This window comes from Hyla sarda, chromosome 4, assembly GCF_029499605.1.
Source record: "Hyla sarda isolate aHylSar1 chromosome 4, aHylSar1.hap1, whole genome shotgun sequence".
NCBI lineage: Eukaryota > Metazoa > Chordata > Amphibia > Anura > Hylidae > Hyla > Hyla sarda.
Window position 1 is genome coordinate 28,426,368 of NC_079192.1, and position 16,410 is coordinate 28,442,777.

General features: G+C 42.6%; 1 protein-coding gene across 12 annotated transcripts in view; it reads left to right on the forward strand.

Annotated features, from left to right (window-relative positions):
• Window positions 1–16,410, forward strand: part of LOC130367665 (complement C3-like) — a 229,346-nt gene that overhangs the window by 131,391 nt on the left and 81,545 nt on the right. For all 12 annotated transcript variants that reach the window (XM_056570233.1, XM_056570231.1, XM_056570230.1 and 9 more), the window contains exons 20-21: window positions 7,894–8,033; window positions 15,630–15,842. In XM_056570233.1, coding sequence (XP_056426208.1) covers window positions 7,894–8,033; window positions 15,630–15,842 — 353 coding nt within the window. The remainder of the gene's footprint in view (window positions 1–7,893; window positions 8,034–15,629; window positions 15,843–16,410) is intronic.

The window sequence follows — 16,410 nt, forward strand, 5'->3', positions numbered from 1 at the left end:
TAAACTCGTCATGTTTGGGGAAGAAAGAATGCTGAGTTGCATCCAAAGAACACCATATCTACTGTGAAGCATGGGGGTGGAAACATCATGCTTTGGGGCTGTTTTTCTGCTAAAGGACCAGGATGACTGATCCATGTAAAGGAAAGAATGAATGAATGGGGCCATGTATCATGAGGTTTTGAGTGAAAACCTCCTTCCATCAGCAAGGGCATTGAAGATGAAACATGGCTGGGTCTTTCAGCATGACAATGATCCCAAACACATTGCCTGGGCAATGAAGGAGTGGCTTCGTAAGAAACATTTCAAAGCCCTAGAGTGGCCTAGCCGATCTCCAGATCTCAACCCCATAGAAAACCTATGGAGGGAGTCGAAAGTCTGTGTTGCCCAGCGACAGCCCCAAAACATCACTGCTCTAGAGGAGATCTGCATGGAGGAATGGGCCAAAATACTTAACAATGTGTGAAAACCTTGCGAAGACTTACAGAAAACATTTGACCTCTGTCATTGCCAACAAAGGGTATATAACAAAGTATTAAGATGAACTTTTGTTATTGACAAAATACTTATTTTCCACCATAATTTGCAAATAATTTTTTTAGCCCCTTCCCGACCCATGACATACATGTACGTCATGGGTCGGCTCCCATTCTATAACGTGGGGCCAAGGTGTGGCCCCACGTCATAGCGGGTCGGGCCTGGCACCTAGCAACGGCCGGGACCCGTGGCTAATAGCACGCAGCACTGATCGCGGTGCCGCACTTTTAACCCCTTAGACGCGGTGTTCAAAGCTGATCACCGCGTCTAAAGTGAAAGTTAATAAATGCCGGTTAGCTCAGGGGGCTGTTCTGGATCGCCGCGGTGAAATCGCGGCATCCCGAACAGCTGTAGGACACGAGGAGGGTCCCCTTACCTTCCTCCTGTGTGTCCAATCGCCAAATGACCGCTCCATGCCTGAGATCCAGGCATGAGCAGTAAAGTGGCAGAATCATTGATCAATGTTATCCTATGGGATAACAATGTTCAATGTAAAAGATCAGTGTGCGCAGTGTAATAGCCCCCCCTATTAAAAAAAAGTTAATAAAGATCATTTAACCCCTTCCCTAATAAAAGTAAGAATCACCTCCCTTTTCCCATTTAAAAATAAAACAGTGTAAATAAAAATAAACATATGTGGTATTGCCGCGTGCGGAAATGTCCGAATTATAAAAATACATCATTAATTAACCGCACAGTTAATGGCGTACGCGCAAAAAAATCCAAAGTCCAAAATAGCGTATTTTTGGTCACTTTTTATATCATGAAAAAATGAATAAAAAGCAATCAGAAAGTCCTTTCAATACAAAAATTGTACTGCTAAAAACTTCAGAACACGGCGCAAAAAATGAGCCCTCATATCGCCCCATACGCAGAAAAATAGTTATAGGGGTCAGAAAATGACAATTTAAAACGTATACATTTTCCTGCATGTAGTCATGATGCAGGAAGAGTTATGGTTTTTTAAAGGTAAGGAGGAAAAAACGAAAGTGGAAAAACCCCGGGTAATGAAGGGGTTAAAAATCAGACAATGTGATTTTATGGATTTTTTTTTGTCAATATGTCTCTCATAGTTTAGGTATACCTATGATAAACATTTCAGGCCTCTCTCATCTTTCTAAGTGGGAGAACTTGCACAATTGGTGGCTGACTAAATACTTTTTTGCCCTGCTAGACAGTATTATTTACAGACATGACCCCTTAAGGGAATCTGCAATCTGTCACCTGAGGCAAGACAAGCATTTCGCCTCATGAGAGATACTGTACTGCCCTGCTTGATGCTACTAATAAGATTCTGGTGTCCCTGGACTGCCCCATTCTATGACCCTCCTATGACTTCTCTTTGCATCAGTTAGTGCCATTATTTTAGGTTCTCCTACATTCTAGATCAGGACTATGACATTATGATGTAACTGATTATTGAAGTTCCTTTCCATCTTTACTGACGTGACAAAACTTACACCTCCAACCAGCAAAAATTGTGTCCTACCTAAATACTTCTACAACAGTATATGACTCCGTTCTCACCAGTTGGGGGCTGTGTAGTATGGTATATACACTTCTCAAAAAAATTAAGGGAACTCAAACAACACAATGTAACTCAAAGTCATTCACACTTCTGTGAAATCACACTGTCCACTCAGGAAGCAACACTGATTGACAATCAATTTCACATGCTGTTATGCAAATGGAACAGACAACAGGTGGAAATGATAGGCAATTAGCATAACACCCCCAATAAAGGAGTGGTTCTGCAGGTGGTGACCACAGACCACTTCTAAGTTCCTATGCTTCCTGGCTGATGTTTTGGTCACTTTTGAATGCTGGCGGTGCTTTCACCATGAGACAGAGTCTACAACCCACACAAATGGGCTCAGGTAGTGCAGCTCATCCACGATGGCACATCAATGCGAGTTATGGCAAGAAGGTTTGCTGTGTCTGTCAGCGTAGTGTCCAGAGCATGGAGACAGGCCAGTACATCAGGAGACGTGGAGGAGACCGTAGGAGGGCAACAACCCAGCAGCAGGACAGCTACCTCCCCCTTTGTGCAAGGAGGAGCAGGAGGAGCACTGCCAGAGCCCTGCAAAATGACCTCCAGCAGGCCACAAATGTGCATGTGTCCACTAGTGTTGCTCGCGAATATTCGCAATGCGAATTTTATTTGCGAATATCGCATATTCGCGAATTCGCGAATATTCGCGAATATAGCACTATATATTCGTAATTACGAATATTCGTTTTTTTTTTGTTTTTTGGGGTTTTTTTTTCACAGTACACATCACAGTGATCACCCCTCTCTGCTTCCAGCTTGTGTGGTGTAAAGAAGGCTCAAATACTACTGTGTGAGACTGGTGTACGGATTTTCGCATATGCGAACAATTGCATATGCTAATTTTCGCATATGCGAAAATTCACGCATATGGTAATTTTCGCATACGTGAACTTTCGCATATGCGAAAATAAAATGAGCATATTACGAATATGCGAATATTCGCGAATATATGACGAATATTCATCCATATATTCGCGAATTCGAATATGGCCTATGCCGCTCAACACTAGTGTCCACTCAAACGGTCAGAAACAGACTCCATGAGGGTGGTATGAGGGGCCGACATCCACAGGTGGGGGTTGTGCTAACAGCCCAACATCGTGCAGAATGTTTGACATGTGCCAAAGAACACCAAAATTGGCAAATTCTCCACTGGCGCCCTGTGCTCTTCACAGATTAAAGCAGGTTCACACTAAGCACATGTGACAGACGTGACAGAGTCTGGAGACACTATGGAGAATGTTCTGCTGTCTGCAACATCCTCCAGCGTGACCGGTTTGGCGGTGGGTCAGTAATGGTGTGGGGTGGCGTTTTTTTGGGGGGGGGCCACACAGCCCTCCATCTGCTTGCCAGAGGTAGCCTGACTGCCATTAGGTACCGAGATGAGATCCTCAGACTCCTTGTGAGAACATATGCTAGTGTGGTTGGCCCTGGGTTCCTCCTAATGCAAGACAATGCTAGACCTTATGTGGCTGGAGTGTGTCAGCAGTTCCTGCAAGAGGAAGGCATTGATGCTATGGACTGGCCCGCCCGTTCCCCAGACCTGAATCGGATTGAGCACATCTGGGACATCATGTCTCGCTCCATCCACCAACGCCACGTTGCACCACAGACTGTCCAGGAGTTGGCAGATGCTTTAGTCCAGGTCTGGGAGGACATCCCTCAGGAGACCATCCGCCACCTCATCAGGAGCATGCCCAGGCGTTGTAGGGAGGTCATACAGGCACGTGGAGGCCACACACACTACTGAGCCTCATTTTGATTTGTTTTAAGGACATTACATAAAGTTGGATCAGCCTATAGTGTGGTTTTCCACTTTGATTTTGAGTGTGACTCCATATCCAGACCTCCATGGGTTGATACATTTGATTTCCATTGATAATTTTTGTGTGATTTTGTTGGCAGCACATTCAACTATGTAAAGACGAAAGTATTTCATACGATTAGTTCATTCATTCAGATCTAGGATGTGTTATCTTAGTGTCCCTTTATTTTTTTGAGCAGTGTATTACCTCAATTTCACAATGTATGGTCAACTTAATTAAATTTAGTTACATGACAAATTTACCTATTTACCAATAGTTTCATTTTTGCCTTATTATCTTTATTGCTAGGGCTCACAATCAGGGCATCGCCAGTGGTTGAATGGACCAGATTGGGTTTTCTGTCAATCACTGCCCCTTTTTTGTTTTTTTTAAGTATTTTTATTTTTTATTTTTTTTTAAAGATAACAAATTACAACAACACCAGCGCGGTCCCAAGTAGTAAATACACAGCCATACATAGAGTACAAGGGCAACATGAGCACCAAGGAAATAACAGCTTTTTACAGAGTACTACCAAAATAGAAGGTGCAAGAGTATAGGATCAGACACATACTGTGCGACCCCCAGAAAAGAACCAATCCAACACAGACACTCAAAGAAACACTCACACTACATACAGTTCCTGGCATCCCCCAACCAACAAGGATCAAAAGTTTGGGCACCCCAGGTAAAAATTATTATTAATGTGCTTAAAGAAGCCAAGGAAAGATGGAAAAATCTCCAAAAGGCATCAAATTACAGATTAGACATTCTTATAATATGTCAACAAAAGTTAGATTTTATTTCCATCATTTACACTTTCAAAATAACAGAAAACAAAAAAATGGTGTCTTCAAAAGTTTGGGCACCCTGCTGAATTTATAGTATGCACTGCCCGCTTTGCAAAGCTGAGACCTGCCAGTGTCATGGATTGTTCTCAATCATCATCTGGGTAGACCAGGTGATGTCAATCTCAAAGGTTTTAAATGCTCAGACTCATCTGACCTAGCCCCAACAATCAGCACCATGGGTTCTTCTAAGCAGTTGTCTAGAAATCTGAACCTGAAAATAGTTGACGCTCACAAAGCTGGAGAAGGCTATATGAAGATAGCAAAACTTTTCAGATGTCAATATCCTCTGTTTGGAATGTAATTAAGAAATGGCAGTCATCAGGAACAGTGGAAGTTAAAGCAAGATCTGGAAGACCAAGAAAAATATCAGACAGAACAGCTCGCAGGATTATGAGAAAAACGATTCAAAACCCACATTTGACTGCACAATCCCTCCAGAAAGATCTGACAGACACTGGAGTTGTGGTACACTATTCCACTATAAAGAGATACTTGTACAAATATGGTCTTCATGGAAGAGTCATCAGAAGAAAACCTCTTCTATGTCCTCACCACAAAAATCAGCGTTTTAACATTGCAAATGAACATATAGACAAGCCTGATGCATTTTGGAAACAAGTTCTGTGGACCGATGAGGTTAAAATTTAACTTTTTGGCCGGAATGAGCAAAGGTATATTTGGAGAAGAAGGGGAACAGAATTTAATGAAAAGAACCTCTGTCCAACTGTTAAGCATGGGGGTGGATCAATCATGCTTTGGGGTTGCATTGCAGCCAGTGGCACAGGGAACATCTCACGAGTAGAAGGAAAAATGGATTAAATAAAATTTCAGCAAATTTTGGATGCTAACTTGATGCCATCTGTGAAAAAGCTGAAGTTAAAAAGAGGATGGCTTCTACAAATGGATAATGATCCTAAACACACTTCAAAATCCACAGGGGATTACATCAAGAGGCGTAAACTGAAGGTTTTGCCATGGCTTTCACAATCTCCTGACCTCACCATAATTGAAAATCTGTGGATAGACCTAAAAATAGCAGTGCGTGACAGACAGCCCAGAAATCTCAAAGAACTGGAAGACTTTTGTAAGGAAGAATGGGCAAACATACCTCAAACAAGAATTGAAAGACTCTAGTCTGGCTACAAAACGTGTTTACAGGCTGTGATACTTGCCAAAGGGGGCAGTACAAGATATTAACTCTGCAGGGTGCCCAAACTTTTGCGGACGCCATTTTTTTGTTTTCTGTTATTTTGAAAGTGTAAATGATAAAATCTAACTTTTGTTGACATATTATAAGAATGTCTCATCTGTAATTTGATGCCTTTTGGAGATTTTTCCATCTTTCCTTGGCTTCTTTAAGCACATTAATACAAATTTTTACCTGGGGTGCCCAAACTTTTGATCCCCACTGTACCTTACAAGGAATTACCCCATGTTGTACGAACTCCTATTTGTGATTACTGTAGCAACTAGCATCAGCCAAGGCATCCACACCTTAGCAAACTTCTTCTGATATTTCGGAACATACTTATTAACCTTGCCTTTTCAATAGGAGAGCAGAGGAGAGGAAGTGTCCTTACAAGCCATAACAACCCCCTTACGGGAGCAAAAAAAGTGGAAACCAGATCAGTAAGCATCTATGAGACCCCAACTCCACTTCATTGATTATACCCAGTAAACAGACCTCGGGACAAGGTGATATGGGAACTCTAAATTATCCACTAGAAACTGCATCACCTTTCTCCAGAATGGGGCCACACAATCCCAGCTCCATACCGCATGGATAAACGTTTCTACTTCTGCCATGCAAGTAAAACACATATCAAAAGGAGAGACTCCAATACCTCTCAGCTTCACAGGGGTATAGTATAGACGGAGAAGGGAGCGGGATTGAATCAACATATCCCTAGTACTGATAACTGTGGGATAATATGTCCGTTCCACTTTTTTCCACTGATCCCCCAAAAAAGGGCAAGAATGTCCTCTACCCACTTTAAATAGGCAACATCAAAGGGACTATGCCCCATTGACTGCAGAAGAGCATAGGCTTGTGTGAAAGGTTTGGAAAGATCCGTCGTGCGCTGAAGCAGCTCCACATCAGAAAAGGCAGGAGTGACCTCCAGGGAGCCAAAATCACTGCCACTTTAATGGGTTATCATGTTGGCTCAACCTCCTGGTGCTATGTAATGGTTCCCAGTGCCATTCTTATTCATGCAGCATTACCTCATTCCCATTGTATGAAATAGATTTAATTTTTCCAATGTTACATACTAGCTTAACCCCTTAAGGACGCAGGACGTAAATTTACGTCCTGGTGCGGTGGTACTTAACGCACCAGGACGTACATTTACATCCTGTGCATAACCGCGGGCATCGGAGCGTGAACGTAAAAAAAAAGTCCAAAATTGCTACTTTTTTTATACATTTTATTAAAAAAATTATAAAAAATTTATTAAATTTTTTTTATATGCAAATGTGGTATCATAAAAAAGTACAGATCATGGCGCAAAAAATGAGCCCTCATACCGCCGCTTATACGGAAAAATAAAAATGTTAGAGGTCATCAAAATAAAGGGATTATAAACGTACTAATTTGGTTAAAAAGTTTGTGATTTTTTTTAGCACAACAATAATCTAAAAGTATGTAATAATGGGTATCATTTTAATCGTATTGACCCTCAGAATAAAGAACACACGTCATTTTTACCGTAAATTGTACGGCGTGAAAACGAAACCTTCCAAAATTAGCAAAATTGCGTTTTTCTTTTTAATTTCCCCACAAAAATAGTGTTTTTTGGTTGCGCCATACATTTTATGGCATAATGAGTTATGTCATTACAAAAAACAACTGGTCGCGCAAAAAACAAGCCCTCATACTAGTCTGTGGATGAAAATATAAAAGAGTTATGATTTTTAGAAGGCGAGGAGGAAAAAATGAAAACGTAAAAATGTAATTGTCTGAGTCCTTAAGGCCAAAATGGGCTGAGTCCTTAAGGGGTTAAAGTGAAAGCATTATGCAATGCCTTTTCAATATCCTATAAATAAATCTGTTTCACTCTTATAAGTACATGGCTCCCTAGTGATAATGTGCCTTCAGTATTGTGTTGTTTCACATAATAATACTCAACTCTGTTGTATCCCATCTATATAGGCATCTGTGTGGCTAAACCATATGAAATCCAGGCCTTCCAGAGCTTCTTTGTTGACCTAAGACTTCCATATTCTGCGGTGAGGAATGAACAGGTTGAAATTCGAGCCATCCTCTACAATTATGAATCAAAAGACTTACAGGTAAATAAATTCACGTCAAACATTTTGCAGTGCTATGCACAATAATAGCATAAAGCTAACCAGGCAGAATCAAAAGGTTAACAGATTATCAGTGACCTTATAAAATCTCTTTGTCACATTATTCCGCCACTATGGCAGTAGTTCATGACTCCATAATGACCTTATAACCTATGGTCAACAAATATATTAAAATATGTGACCGTATAAATTGTCTAAAATATAAACCATGCAATCCGTGTCTCTGGACACGACTATTTACCAGAATTGTTTAGTACATTGATTACCGCTTGGCGGTACTTTTTGCAAGATCATAAAATAATACACAGGAATTCTAACATATGCAGATTTGTTGGTTTTGATTAATAAACATGAATGAATATATCAACACAATGTTTATACAAATATGTATATACTGTATATACTCGAGTATAAGCAGAGTTTTTCAGCACGATTTTTCGTGCTGAAAACGCCCCCCTCGGCTTATACTCGAGTGAACTCTCCGCCTGTCAATCCCTTCAGTGGTCTTCAACCTGCGGACCTCCATCGGCTGTCCGGGCATGATGGGAGTTGTAGTTTTGAAACATCTGGAAGTCCGCAGGTTGAAGACCATTTCGGCCTTCGTCATCATCCAGACCCCCCTTTAGTTTTCTACTCATCTACCCTCGGTGGGAAGGAAGGGTGAGCTGGTCCGGGCCATCTATGCTGCAGGGACCAACCGGTGGGAGGGTTAGTCGTTCTGGGCTGTCCATCTTCACCAGGAGGCCCTCTTCTAGTGACTTTGCTTTGACGATGACGCACAGGGACGTCCCTGCGCATGAACATCCCTGTGCGTCATCGTCAAGGCAACGTCACTAGTCTGGGGTCGGCCCGGAGCGGAGAAGAGGGCCTCTTGGTGAAGATGGACAGCCCGGAACGACTAACCCTCCCCACCGGACGGTCCCTGCAACATAGATGGCCCGGACCAGCTCACTCTTCCTTCCCACCGAGGGGAGGTGATTAGAAAACTAAAGGGGGGTCTGGATGATGACGAAGGCAGTGGTCTTCAACCTGCGGACCTCCAGATGTTTCAAAACTACAACTCCCAATGGCTGTCCGGGCATGCTGGGAGTTGTAGTTTTGCAACATCTGGAGGTCCGCAGGTTGAAGACCGCTGTTCTATGACCTCAAACTGGAGATTAGGGAAAGAACTGTTCACCATTCATACTAACATATCATTTCATCCACATTTTAAAATGATCTTAATCAAATAAGAATAATTTGTACACTACCAGATATATGGGACCTCTAACTTTAAGTAATGGGAAAGAGGGGAAGAAGATGTAATCATAGGAAGCCATTGTATAGTTACTGTACAGAAGTTTCACGTATAGGGCTGCGTCTGGAAGAACCGCTTTGGCTCCTCATGGCAGTGATATCACAGTACAGGGATAATACACCGTGATGTCACAGTACAGGGATAATACACAGTGATGTCACAGTACAGGGATAATACACAGTGATGTCACAGTACAGGGGTAATACACAGTGATGTCACAGTACAGGGATAATGCACACAGTGATGTCACAGTACAGGGATAATACACACAGTGATGTCACAGTACAGGTATAATACACACAGTGATGTCACAGTACAGGGATAATACACACAGTGATGTCACAGTACAGGGATAATACACAGTGATGTCACAGTACAGGGATAATACACCGTGATGTCACAGTACAGGGATAATACACAGTGATGTCATAGTACAGGAATAATACACAGTGATATCACAGTACAGGGATAATACACACAGTGATGTCACAGTACAGGGATAATATACACAGTGATGTCATAGTACAGGAATAATACACAGTGATGTCACAGTACAGGGATAATACACCCGTGATGTCACAGTACAGGGATAATGCACAGTGATGTCATAGTACAGGAATAATACACAGTGATGTCACAGTACAGGGATAATACACCCGTGATGTCACAGTACAGGGATAATACACACAGTGATGTCACAGTACAGGGATAATACACAGTGATGTCACAGTACAGGGATAATACACAGTGATGTCACAGTACAGGGATAATATACTCAGTGATGTCACAGTACAGGAATAATGCACAGTGATGTCACAGTACAGGGATAATGCACAGTGATGTCACAGTACAGGGATAATACACAGTGATGTCACAGTACAGGGATAATACACACAGTGATGTCACAGTACAGGAATAATAAACAGTGATGTCACAGTACAGGGATAATACACACAGTAATGTCACAGTACAGGGATAATACACACAGTGATGTCACAGTACAGGGATAATACACAGTGATGTCACATTACAGGGATAATACACAGTGATGTCACAGTACAGGAATAATACACAGTGATGTCACAGCACAGGGATTATACACACAGTGATATCACAGTACAGGGTTAATATACACAGTGATGTCACAGTACAGGGATAAAACACACAGTAATGTCACAGTACAGGGATAATACACAGTGATGTCACAGTACAGGGATAATACACACAGTGATGTCACAGTACAGGGATAATACACACAGTGATGTCACAGTACAGGGTTAATATACACAGTGATGTCCCAGCACAGGGATAATACACAGTGATGTCACAGTACAGGGATAATACACAGTGATGTCACAGTACAGGGATAATACACAGTGATGTCACAGTACAGGGATAATACACACAGTAATGTCACAGTACAGGGATAATATACACAGTGATGTCACAGTACAGGGATAATACACAGTGATGTCACAGTACAGGCATAATACACACAGTAATGTCACAGTACAGGGATAATACACACAGTGATGTCACAGTATAGGGATAATACACACAGTGATATCACAGTACATGGATAATACACAGTGATGTCACAGTACAGGGATAATACACAGTGATGTCACAGTACAGGAATAATACACACAATGATGTCACAGTACAGAAATAATACACAGTGATGTCACAGTACAGGAATAATACACAGTGATGTCACAGTACAGGGATAATACACACAGTGATGTCACAGTACAGGGATAATACACACAGTGATGTCACAGTACAGGGATAATACACACAGTAATGTCACAGTACAGGGATAATACACACAGTAATGTCACAGTACAGGGATAATACACACAGTAATGTCACAGTACAGGCATAATACACACAGTGATGTCACAGTACAGGGATAATACACACAATGATGTCACAGTACAGGGATAATATACACAGTGCTATCACAGTACAGGGATAATATTCACAGTGATGTCACAGTACAGGAATAATACACAGTACAGGGATAATACACAGTGATGCCACAGCACAGGGATAATACACACAGTGATGTCACAGTACAGGGATAATACAGTGATGTCACAGTACAGGGATAATATACACAGTGATGTCACAGTACAGGGATAATACACTCAGTAATGTCACAGTACAGGGATAATACACACAGTGATGTCACAGTACAGGGAAAATACATACAGTGATGTCACAGTACAGGGATAAACACACACTGTCACAGTACAGGGGTAATATACACAGTGATGTCACAGTACAGGGATAATATACACAGCGATGTCACAGTACAGGGATAATACACAGTGATGTCATAGTACAGGGATAATACACAGTGATGTCACAGTACAGGGATGATACATGCAGTGATGTCACAGTGCACGGATAATAGACATTGATATCACAGCACAGGGATAATACACACAGTGATGTCACAGTACAGGGATAATACACACAGTGATGTCACAGTACAGTGATAATACACACAGCGATGTCACAGTACAGGAATAATACACAGTGATGTCACAGCATAGGGATAATACACAGTGATGTCACAGTACAAGGATAATACACAGTGATGTCACAGTACAGGAATAATACACAATGATGTCACAGTACAGGGATAATAGACTGTGATGTCACAGTACAGGAATAATACACACAATGATGTCACAATACAGGGATAATAGACAGTGATGTCACAATACAGGGATAATACACAGTGATGTCACAGTACAGAGATAATACACACAGTGATGTCACAGTACAGGGATAATACACAGTGATGTCACAGTACAAAGATCATATACACAGTCATGTCACAGTACAGGGATAATACACACAGTGATGTCACAGTACAGGGATAATACACAGTGATGTAACAGTTCAGGAATAATACACAGTGATGTCACAGCACAGGGATAATACACAGTGATGTCACAGTACAGGAATAATACACAGTGATGTCACAGCACAGGGATAATACACACAGTGATGTTACAATACGGGATAATACACACAGTGATGTCACAGTACAGGGATAATATACACAGTGATGTCACAGTACAGGGATAATACACACAGTAATGCCACAGTACAGGGATAATACACACAGTGATGTCACAGTACAGGGATAATATACACAGTGATGTCACAGTACAGGGATAATACACACAGTGATGTCAAAGTACAGGGATAATACACACAGTGATGTCACAGTACAGGGATAATATACAGAGTGATGTCACAGTACAGGGATAATTCACCCAGTAATGTCACAGTACAGGGATAATACACCCAGTAATGTCACAGTACAGGGATAATACACAGTGATGTCACAGTACAGGGATAATATTCACAGTGATGTCACAGTACAGAAATAATACACAGTACAGGGATAATACACAGTGATGTCACAGTACAGGGATAATACACACTAGTGATGTCACAGTACAGGGATAATACACCCTGTAATGTCACAGTACAGGGATAATACACCCAGTAATGTCACAGTACAGGGATAATACACCCAGTAATGTCACAGTACAGGGATAATACACAGTGATGTCACAGTACAGGGATAATATTCACAGTGATGTCACAGTACAGGAATAATACACAGTACAGGGATAATACACAGTGATGTCACAGTACAGGGATAATACACACTAGTGATGTCACAGTACAGGGATAATACACCCTGTAATGTCACAGTACAGGGATAATACACAGTGATGTCACAGTACAGGGATAATACACAGTGATATCACAGTACAGGGATAATACACAGTGATATCACAGTACAGGGATAATACACTGTGATGTCACAGTACAGGGGTAATACACACAGTGATGTCACAGTACAGGGATAATACACAGTGATGTCACAGTACAGGGATAATACACACAGTGATGTCACAGTACAGGGATAATACACAGTGATATCACAGTACAGGGATAATACACAGTGATGTCACAGTACAGGGATAATACACAGTGATGTAACAGTACAGGAATAATACACAGTACAGGGATAATACACAGTGATGTCATAGTACAGGGATAATACACACAGTGACGTCACAGTACAGTGATAATAGACAGTACAGGGTTAGAACTCACAATGGTGGGGGTCAAGGCACTGTATTTATAGTGGTACATGTGTAGCCTGGCTGTCATGCCTTCATCCATTGTTCTCCTGCACTCTTGTCCTCCTCTGACCCCAGCAGTCATCATCACCTCCTGTCATCATCCAGACCCCCCTGTCATCATCATCCCCTGCCAACCCCCCCTGTCATCATACAGACCCCCCTCATCATCACCCCCTGTCAAACCTCCCTCCCCGTCATCATCCAGACCCCCCTGTCATCATCACCTACTGTCATCATCCAGACCCCCCCTGTCATCATCACCTACTGTCATCATCCAGACCCCCCCCATCATCATCACCTCCTGTCATCATCCATACCCCCCTGTCATCATCACCTCCTGTCATCATCCAGACCCCCCTGTCATCATCACCTCCTGTCATCATCCAGACCCCCCTGTCATCATCCAGACCCCCCTGTCATCATCATCCCCTGCCAACCCCCCTGTCATCATACAGACCCCCTGTCATCATCACCTCCTGTCATCATCCAGACCCCCCTGTCATCATCACCTCCTGTCATCATCCAGACTCCCCCTGTCATCATCACCTCCTCTCATCATCCAGACCCCCCTGTCATCATCATCCCCTGCCAACCCCCCTGTGATCATACAGACCCCCGTCATCATCACTCCCTGTCAAACCTCCCTCCCCGTCATCATCCAGACCCCCGTCATCATCACCCCCAGACAATATCCCCCCTGTAATCATCCAGACCGCCCCCTCTGTCATCATACAGGCCCCCCTCGTTGTCTACTCACCTCCCCAGTTCTCTTGGTACTGTTGCCTAGTAGGTGCATGGACCGTCCGCATTCCGGCGGGGAGGGTGACCCGGTCTGGGCCGTCCTCTTCTCCGCTCCGAGCCGGCCCCGGACTAGTGACGCTGCATTGACGCCACCGTGCTAGGACGTTCATGCACAGGGACGCCCCTGACATCACGGACGTCTGAGGCTTACCCTCCCCACCGGAATGCGGATGGCCCCTGCAGAGAAGATGGACGGCCCGGCCCACCAAACCCACTCGAGTTCACTCAAGAATAAGCCGAGGGGGGCGTTTTTAGCACTAAAAATCATGGTGAAAAACTCGGCTTATACTCGAGTATGAAAGGTAACTGGTTTTATTGCCATAATATCCAGTTATTACTATTGTTTTATCTTGTGTTCCCGCTGACCCACAAGGGCCCTGTGAATCACGGCACACAAATAACATTAAAATAAATTATATTAATACATCTAAATAAAAAAATGTAAACCTAATATTCATGACCCTGAACCTCAATTTATTTACCAAAGTGTAGAATGCTTACCAAAGCATGTTTTCCCTGTGGTGGCGCTCTGGGAAAATTTAACCCTTACTACCAGGTTCTCCAGATTACACATAATCACTTGGAGTCCCAGCAGGGAACATTTTGTGATCTGCTTATTGTTAAAGGGGTACTCCACCCCTAGACATCTTATCCCCTATCCAAAGGATAGGGGATAAGATGTCTGATCGCGGGGGTCCCGCCACTGGGGACCCCCGCAATATAGCATGCGGCACCCACCTGTTTCTGCTCCGGAAGCGCTGGAGGGTCTGGGTCCCGACCACTGGAACGGAAGTCCATGACATCACGACTCCGCCCCTGTGTGACGTCACGCCCCGTCCCCTCAATGCAAGTCTATGGGAGGGGGCGTGTCACACGGGGGATGTCACTGACTACCGTTCCGTTGGTCGGGACCCAGACCCTCCAGCGCTTCCGGAGCAGAAACAGGTGGGTGTCGCATGCTATATTGCGGGGGTCCCCAGCGGCGGGACCCCCGCGATCAGACATCTTATCCCCTATCCTTTGGATAGGGGATAAGATGTCTAGGGGTGGAGTACCCCTTTAAGGAATCATTCTAATTACTAGGCATTGTCCAAACACATAATTTAATATGTTAGGTCAATATATTAAATACATATAAATATACATGAATATCTATTAATTAACTTTTACGTTTGTATGTGATCACCATGGGCTGGATGGTTGGGGGAAGCCCTTAAACAAAGCATTTGAGTCTTCTCCCAGGTTGCGGTGTCTTATAATGTGTAATTGTGTAAAATTAATGTCAATATGTTCTCATTTTAGGTGCGCGTGACCTTTGCTCACAACCCTGAGTTCTGCAGTCTTTCTACAGCCAAAAAGCCATACGCAATTGTGGTAAAAGTGAAGAAAAACTCTTCCTTTCCTGTTCCATTCGTCATTGTGCCACTCACTTTAGGACAACATTATGTTGAGGTGAAGGCTTCAGTGTATGGAGAATTTGGGGGAGATGGTATCAGGAAGATGCTGAAAGTGGTGGTAAGAGAGTTATGTCCCAATACTTGTTCATTTATGTGAGGTGGGAAAAAGCTTATACCTGCAATCCTTAACCCCTTAAGGACCGATGACCTCTATGACCAGGCTCTTTTTTTTTAAATTTGACGTGTATCTCTTTAAATGGTAATAATTTTAGAACTCTTTTCTCGGCACAGCGATTCTAAGAATGTTTTTTCGTGACATATTGTACTTTATATAACTGGTGCATTTTTGCTGACACATGGAGCATTTTTTGTGAAAAACTTCAAAATATTGTGAAAAACTGAAAAATTTCCTGGCGTTTTTAAAAAATTTTTTTTTTTAAATGGTGTACACTGTGCGGTAAAAGTGATGTTATATTTATTCTGTGGGTCAGTACGATTATGGCGATACCCATTATATCGCTTACTATGTTCTTTTTCCTTTTCTGAGCAAAATTCTTTTTCTGCCATTCATTTTCCAACAGCCGTAACTTTTTTATTTTTCGTCCGACGCCATTGAGTAAGGGCTTATTTTTTGTGGCATGAGCTGTACTTTTTATTGGTATCATTTTTGTGCTACATGCTACCTT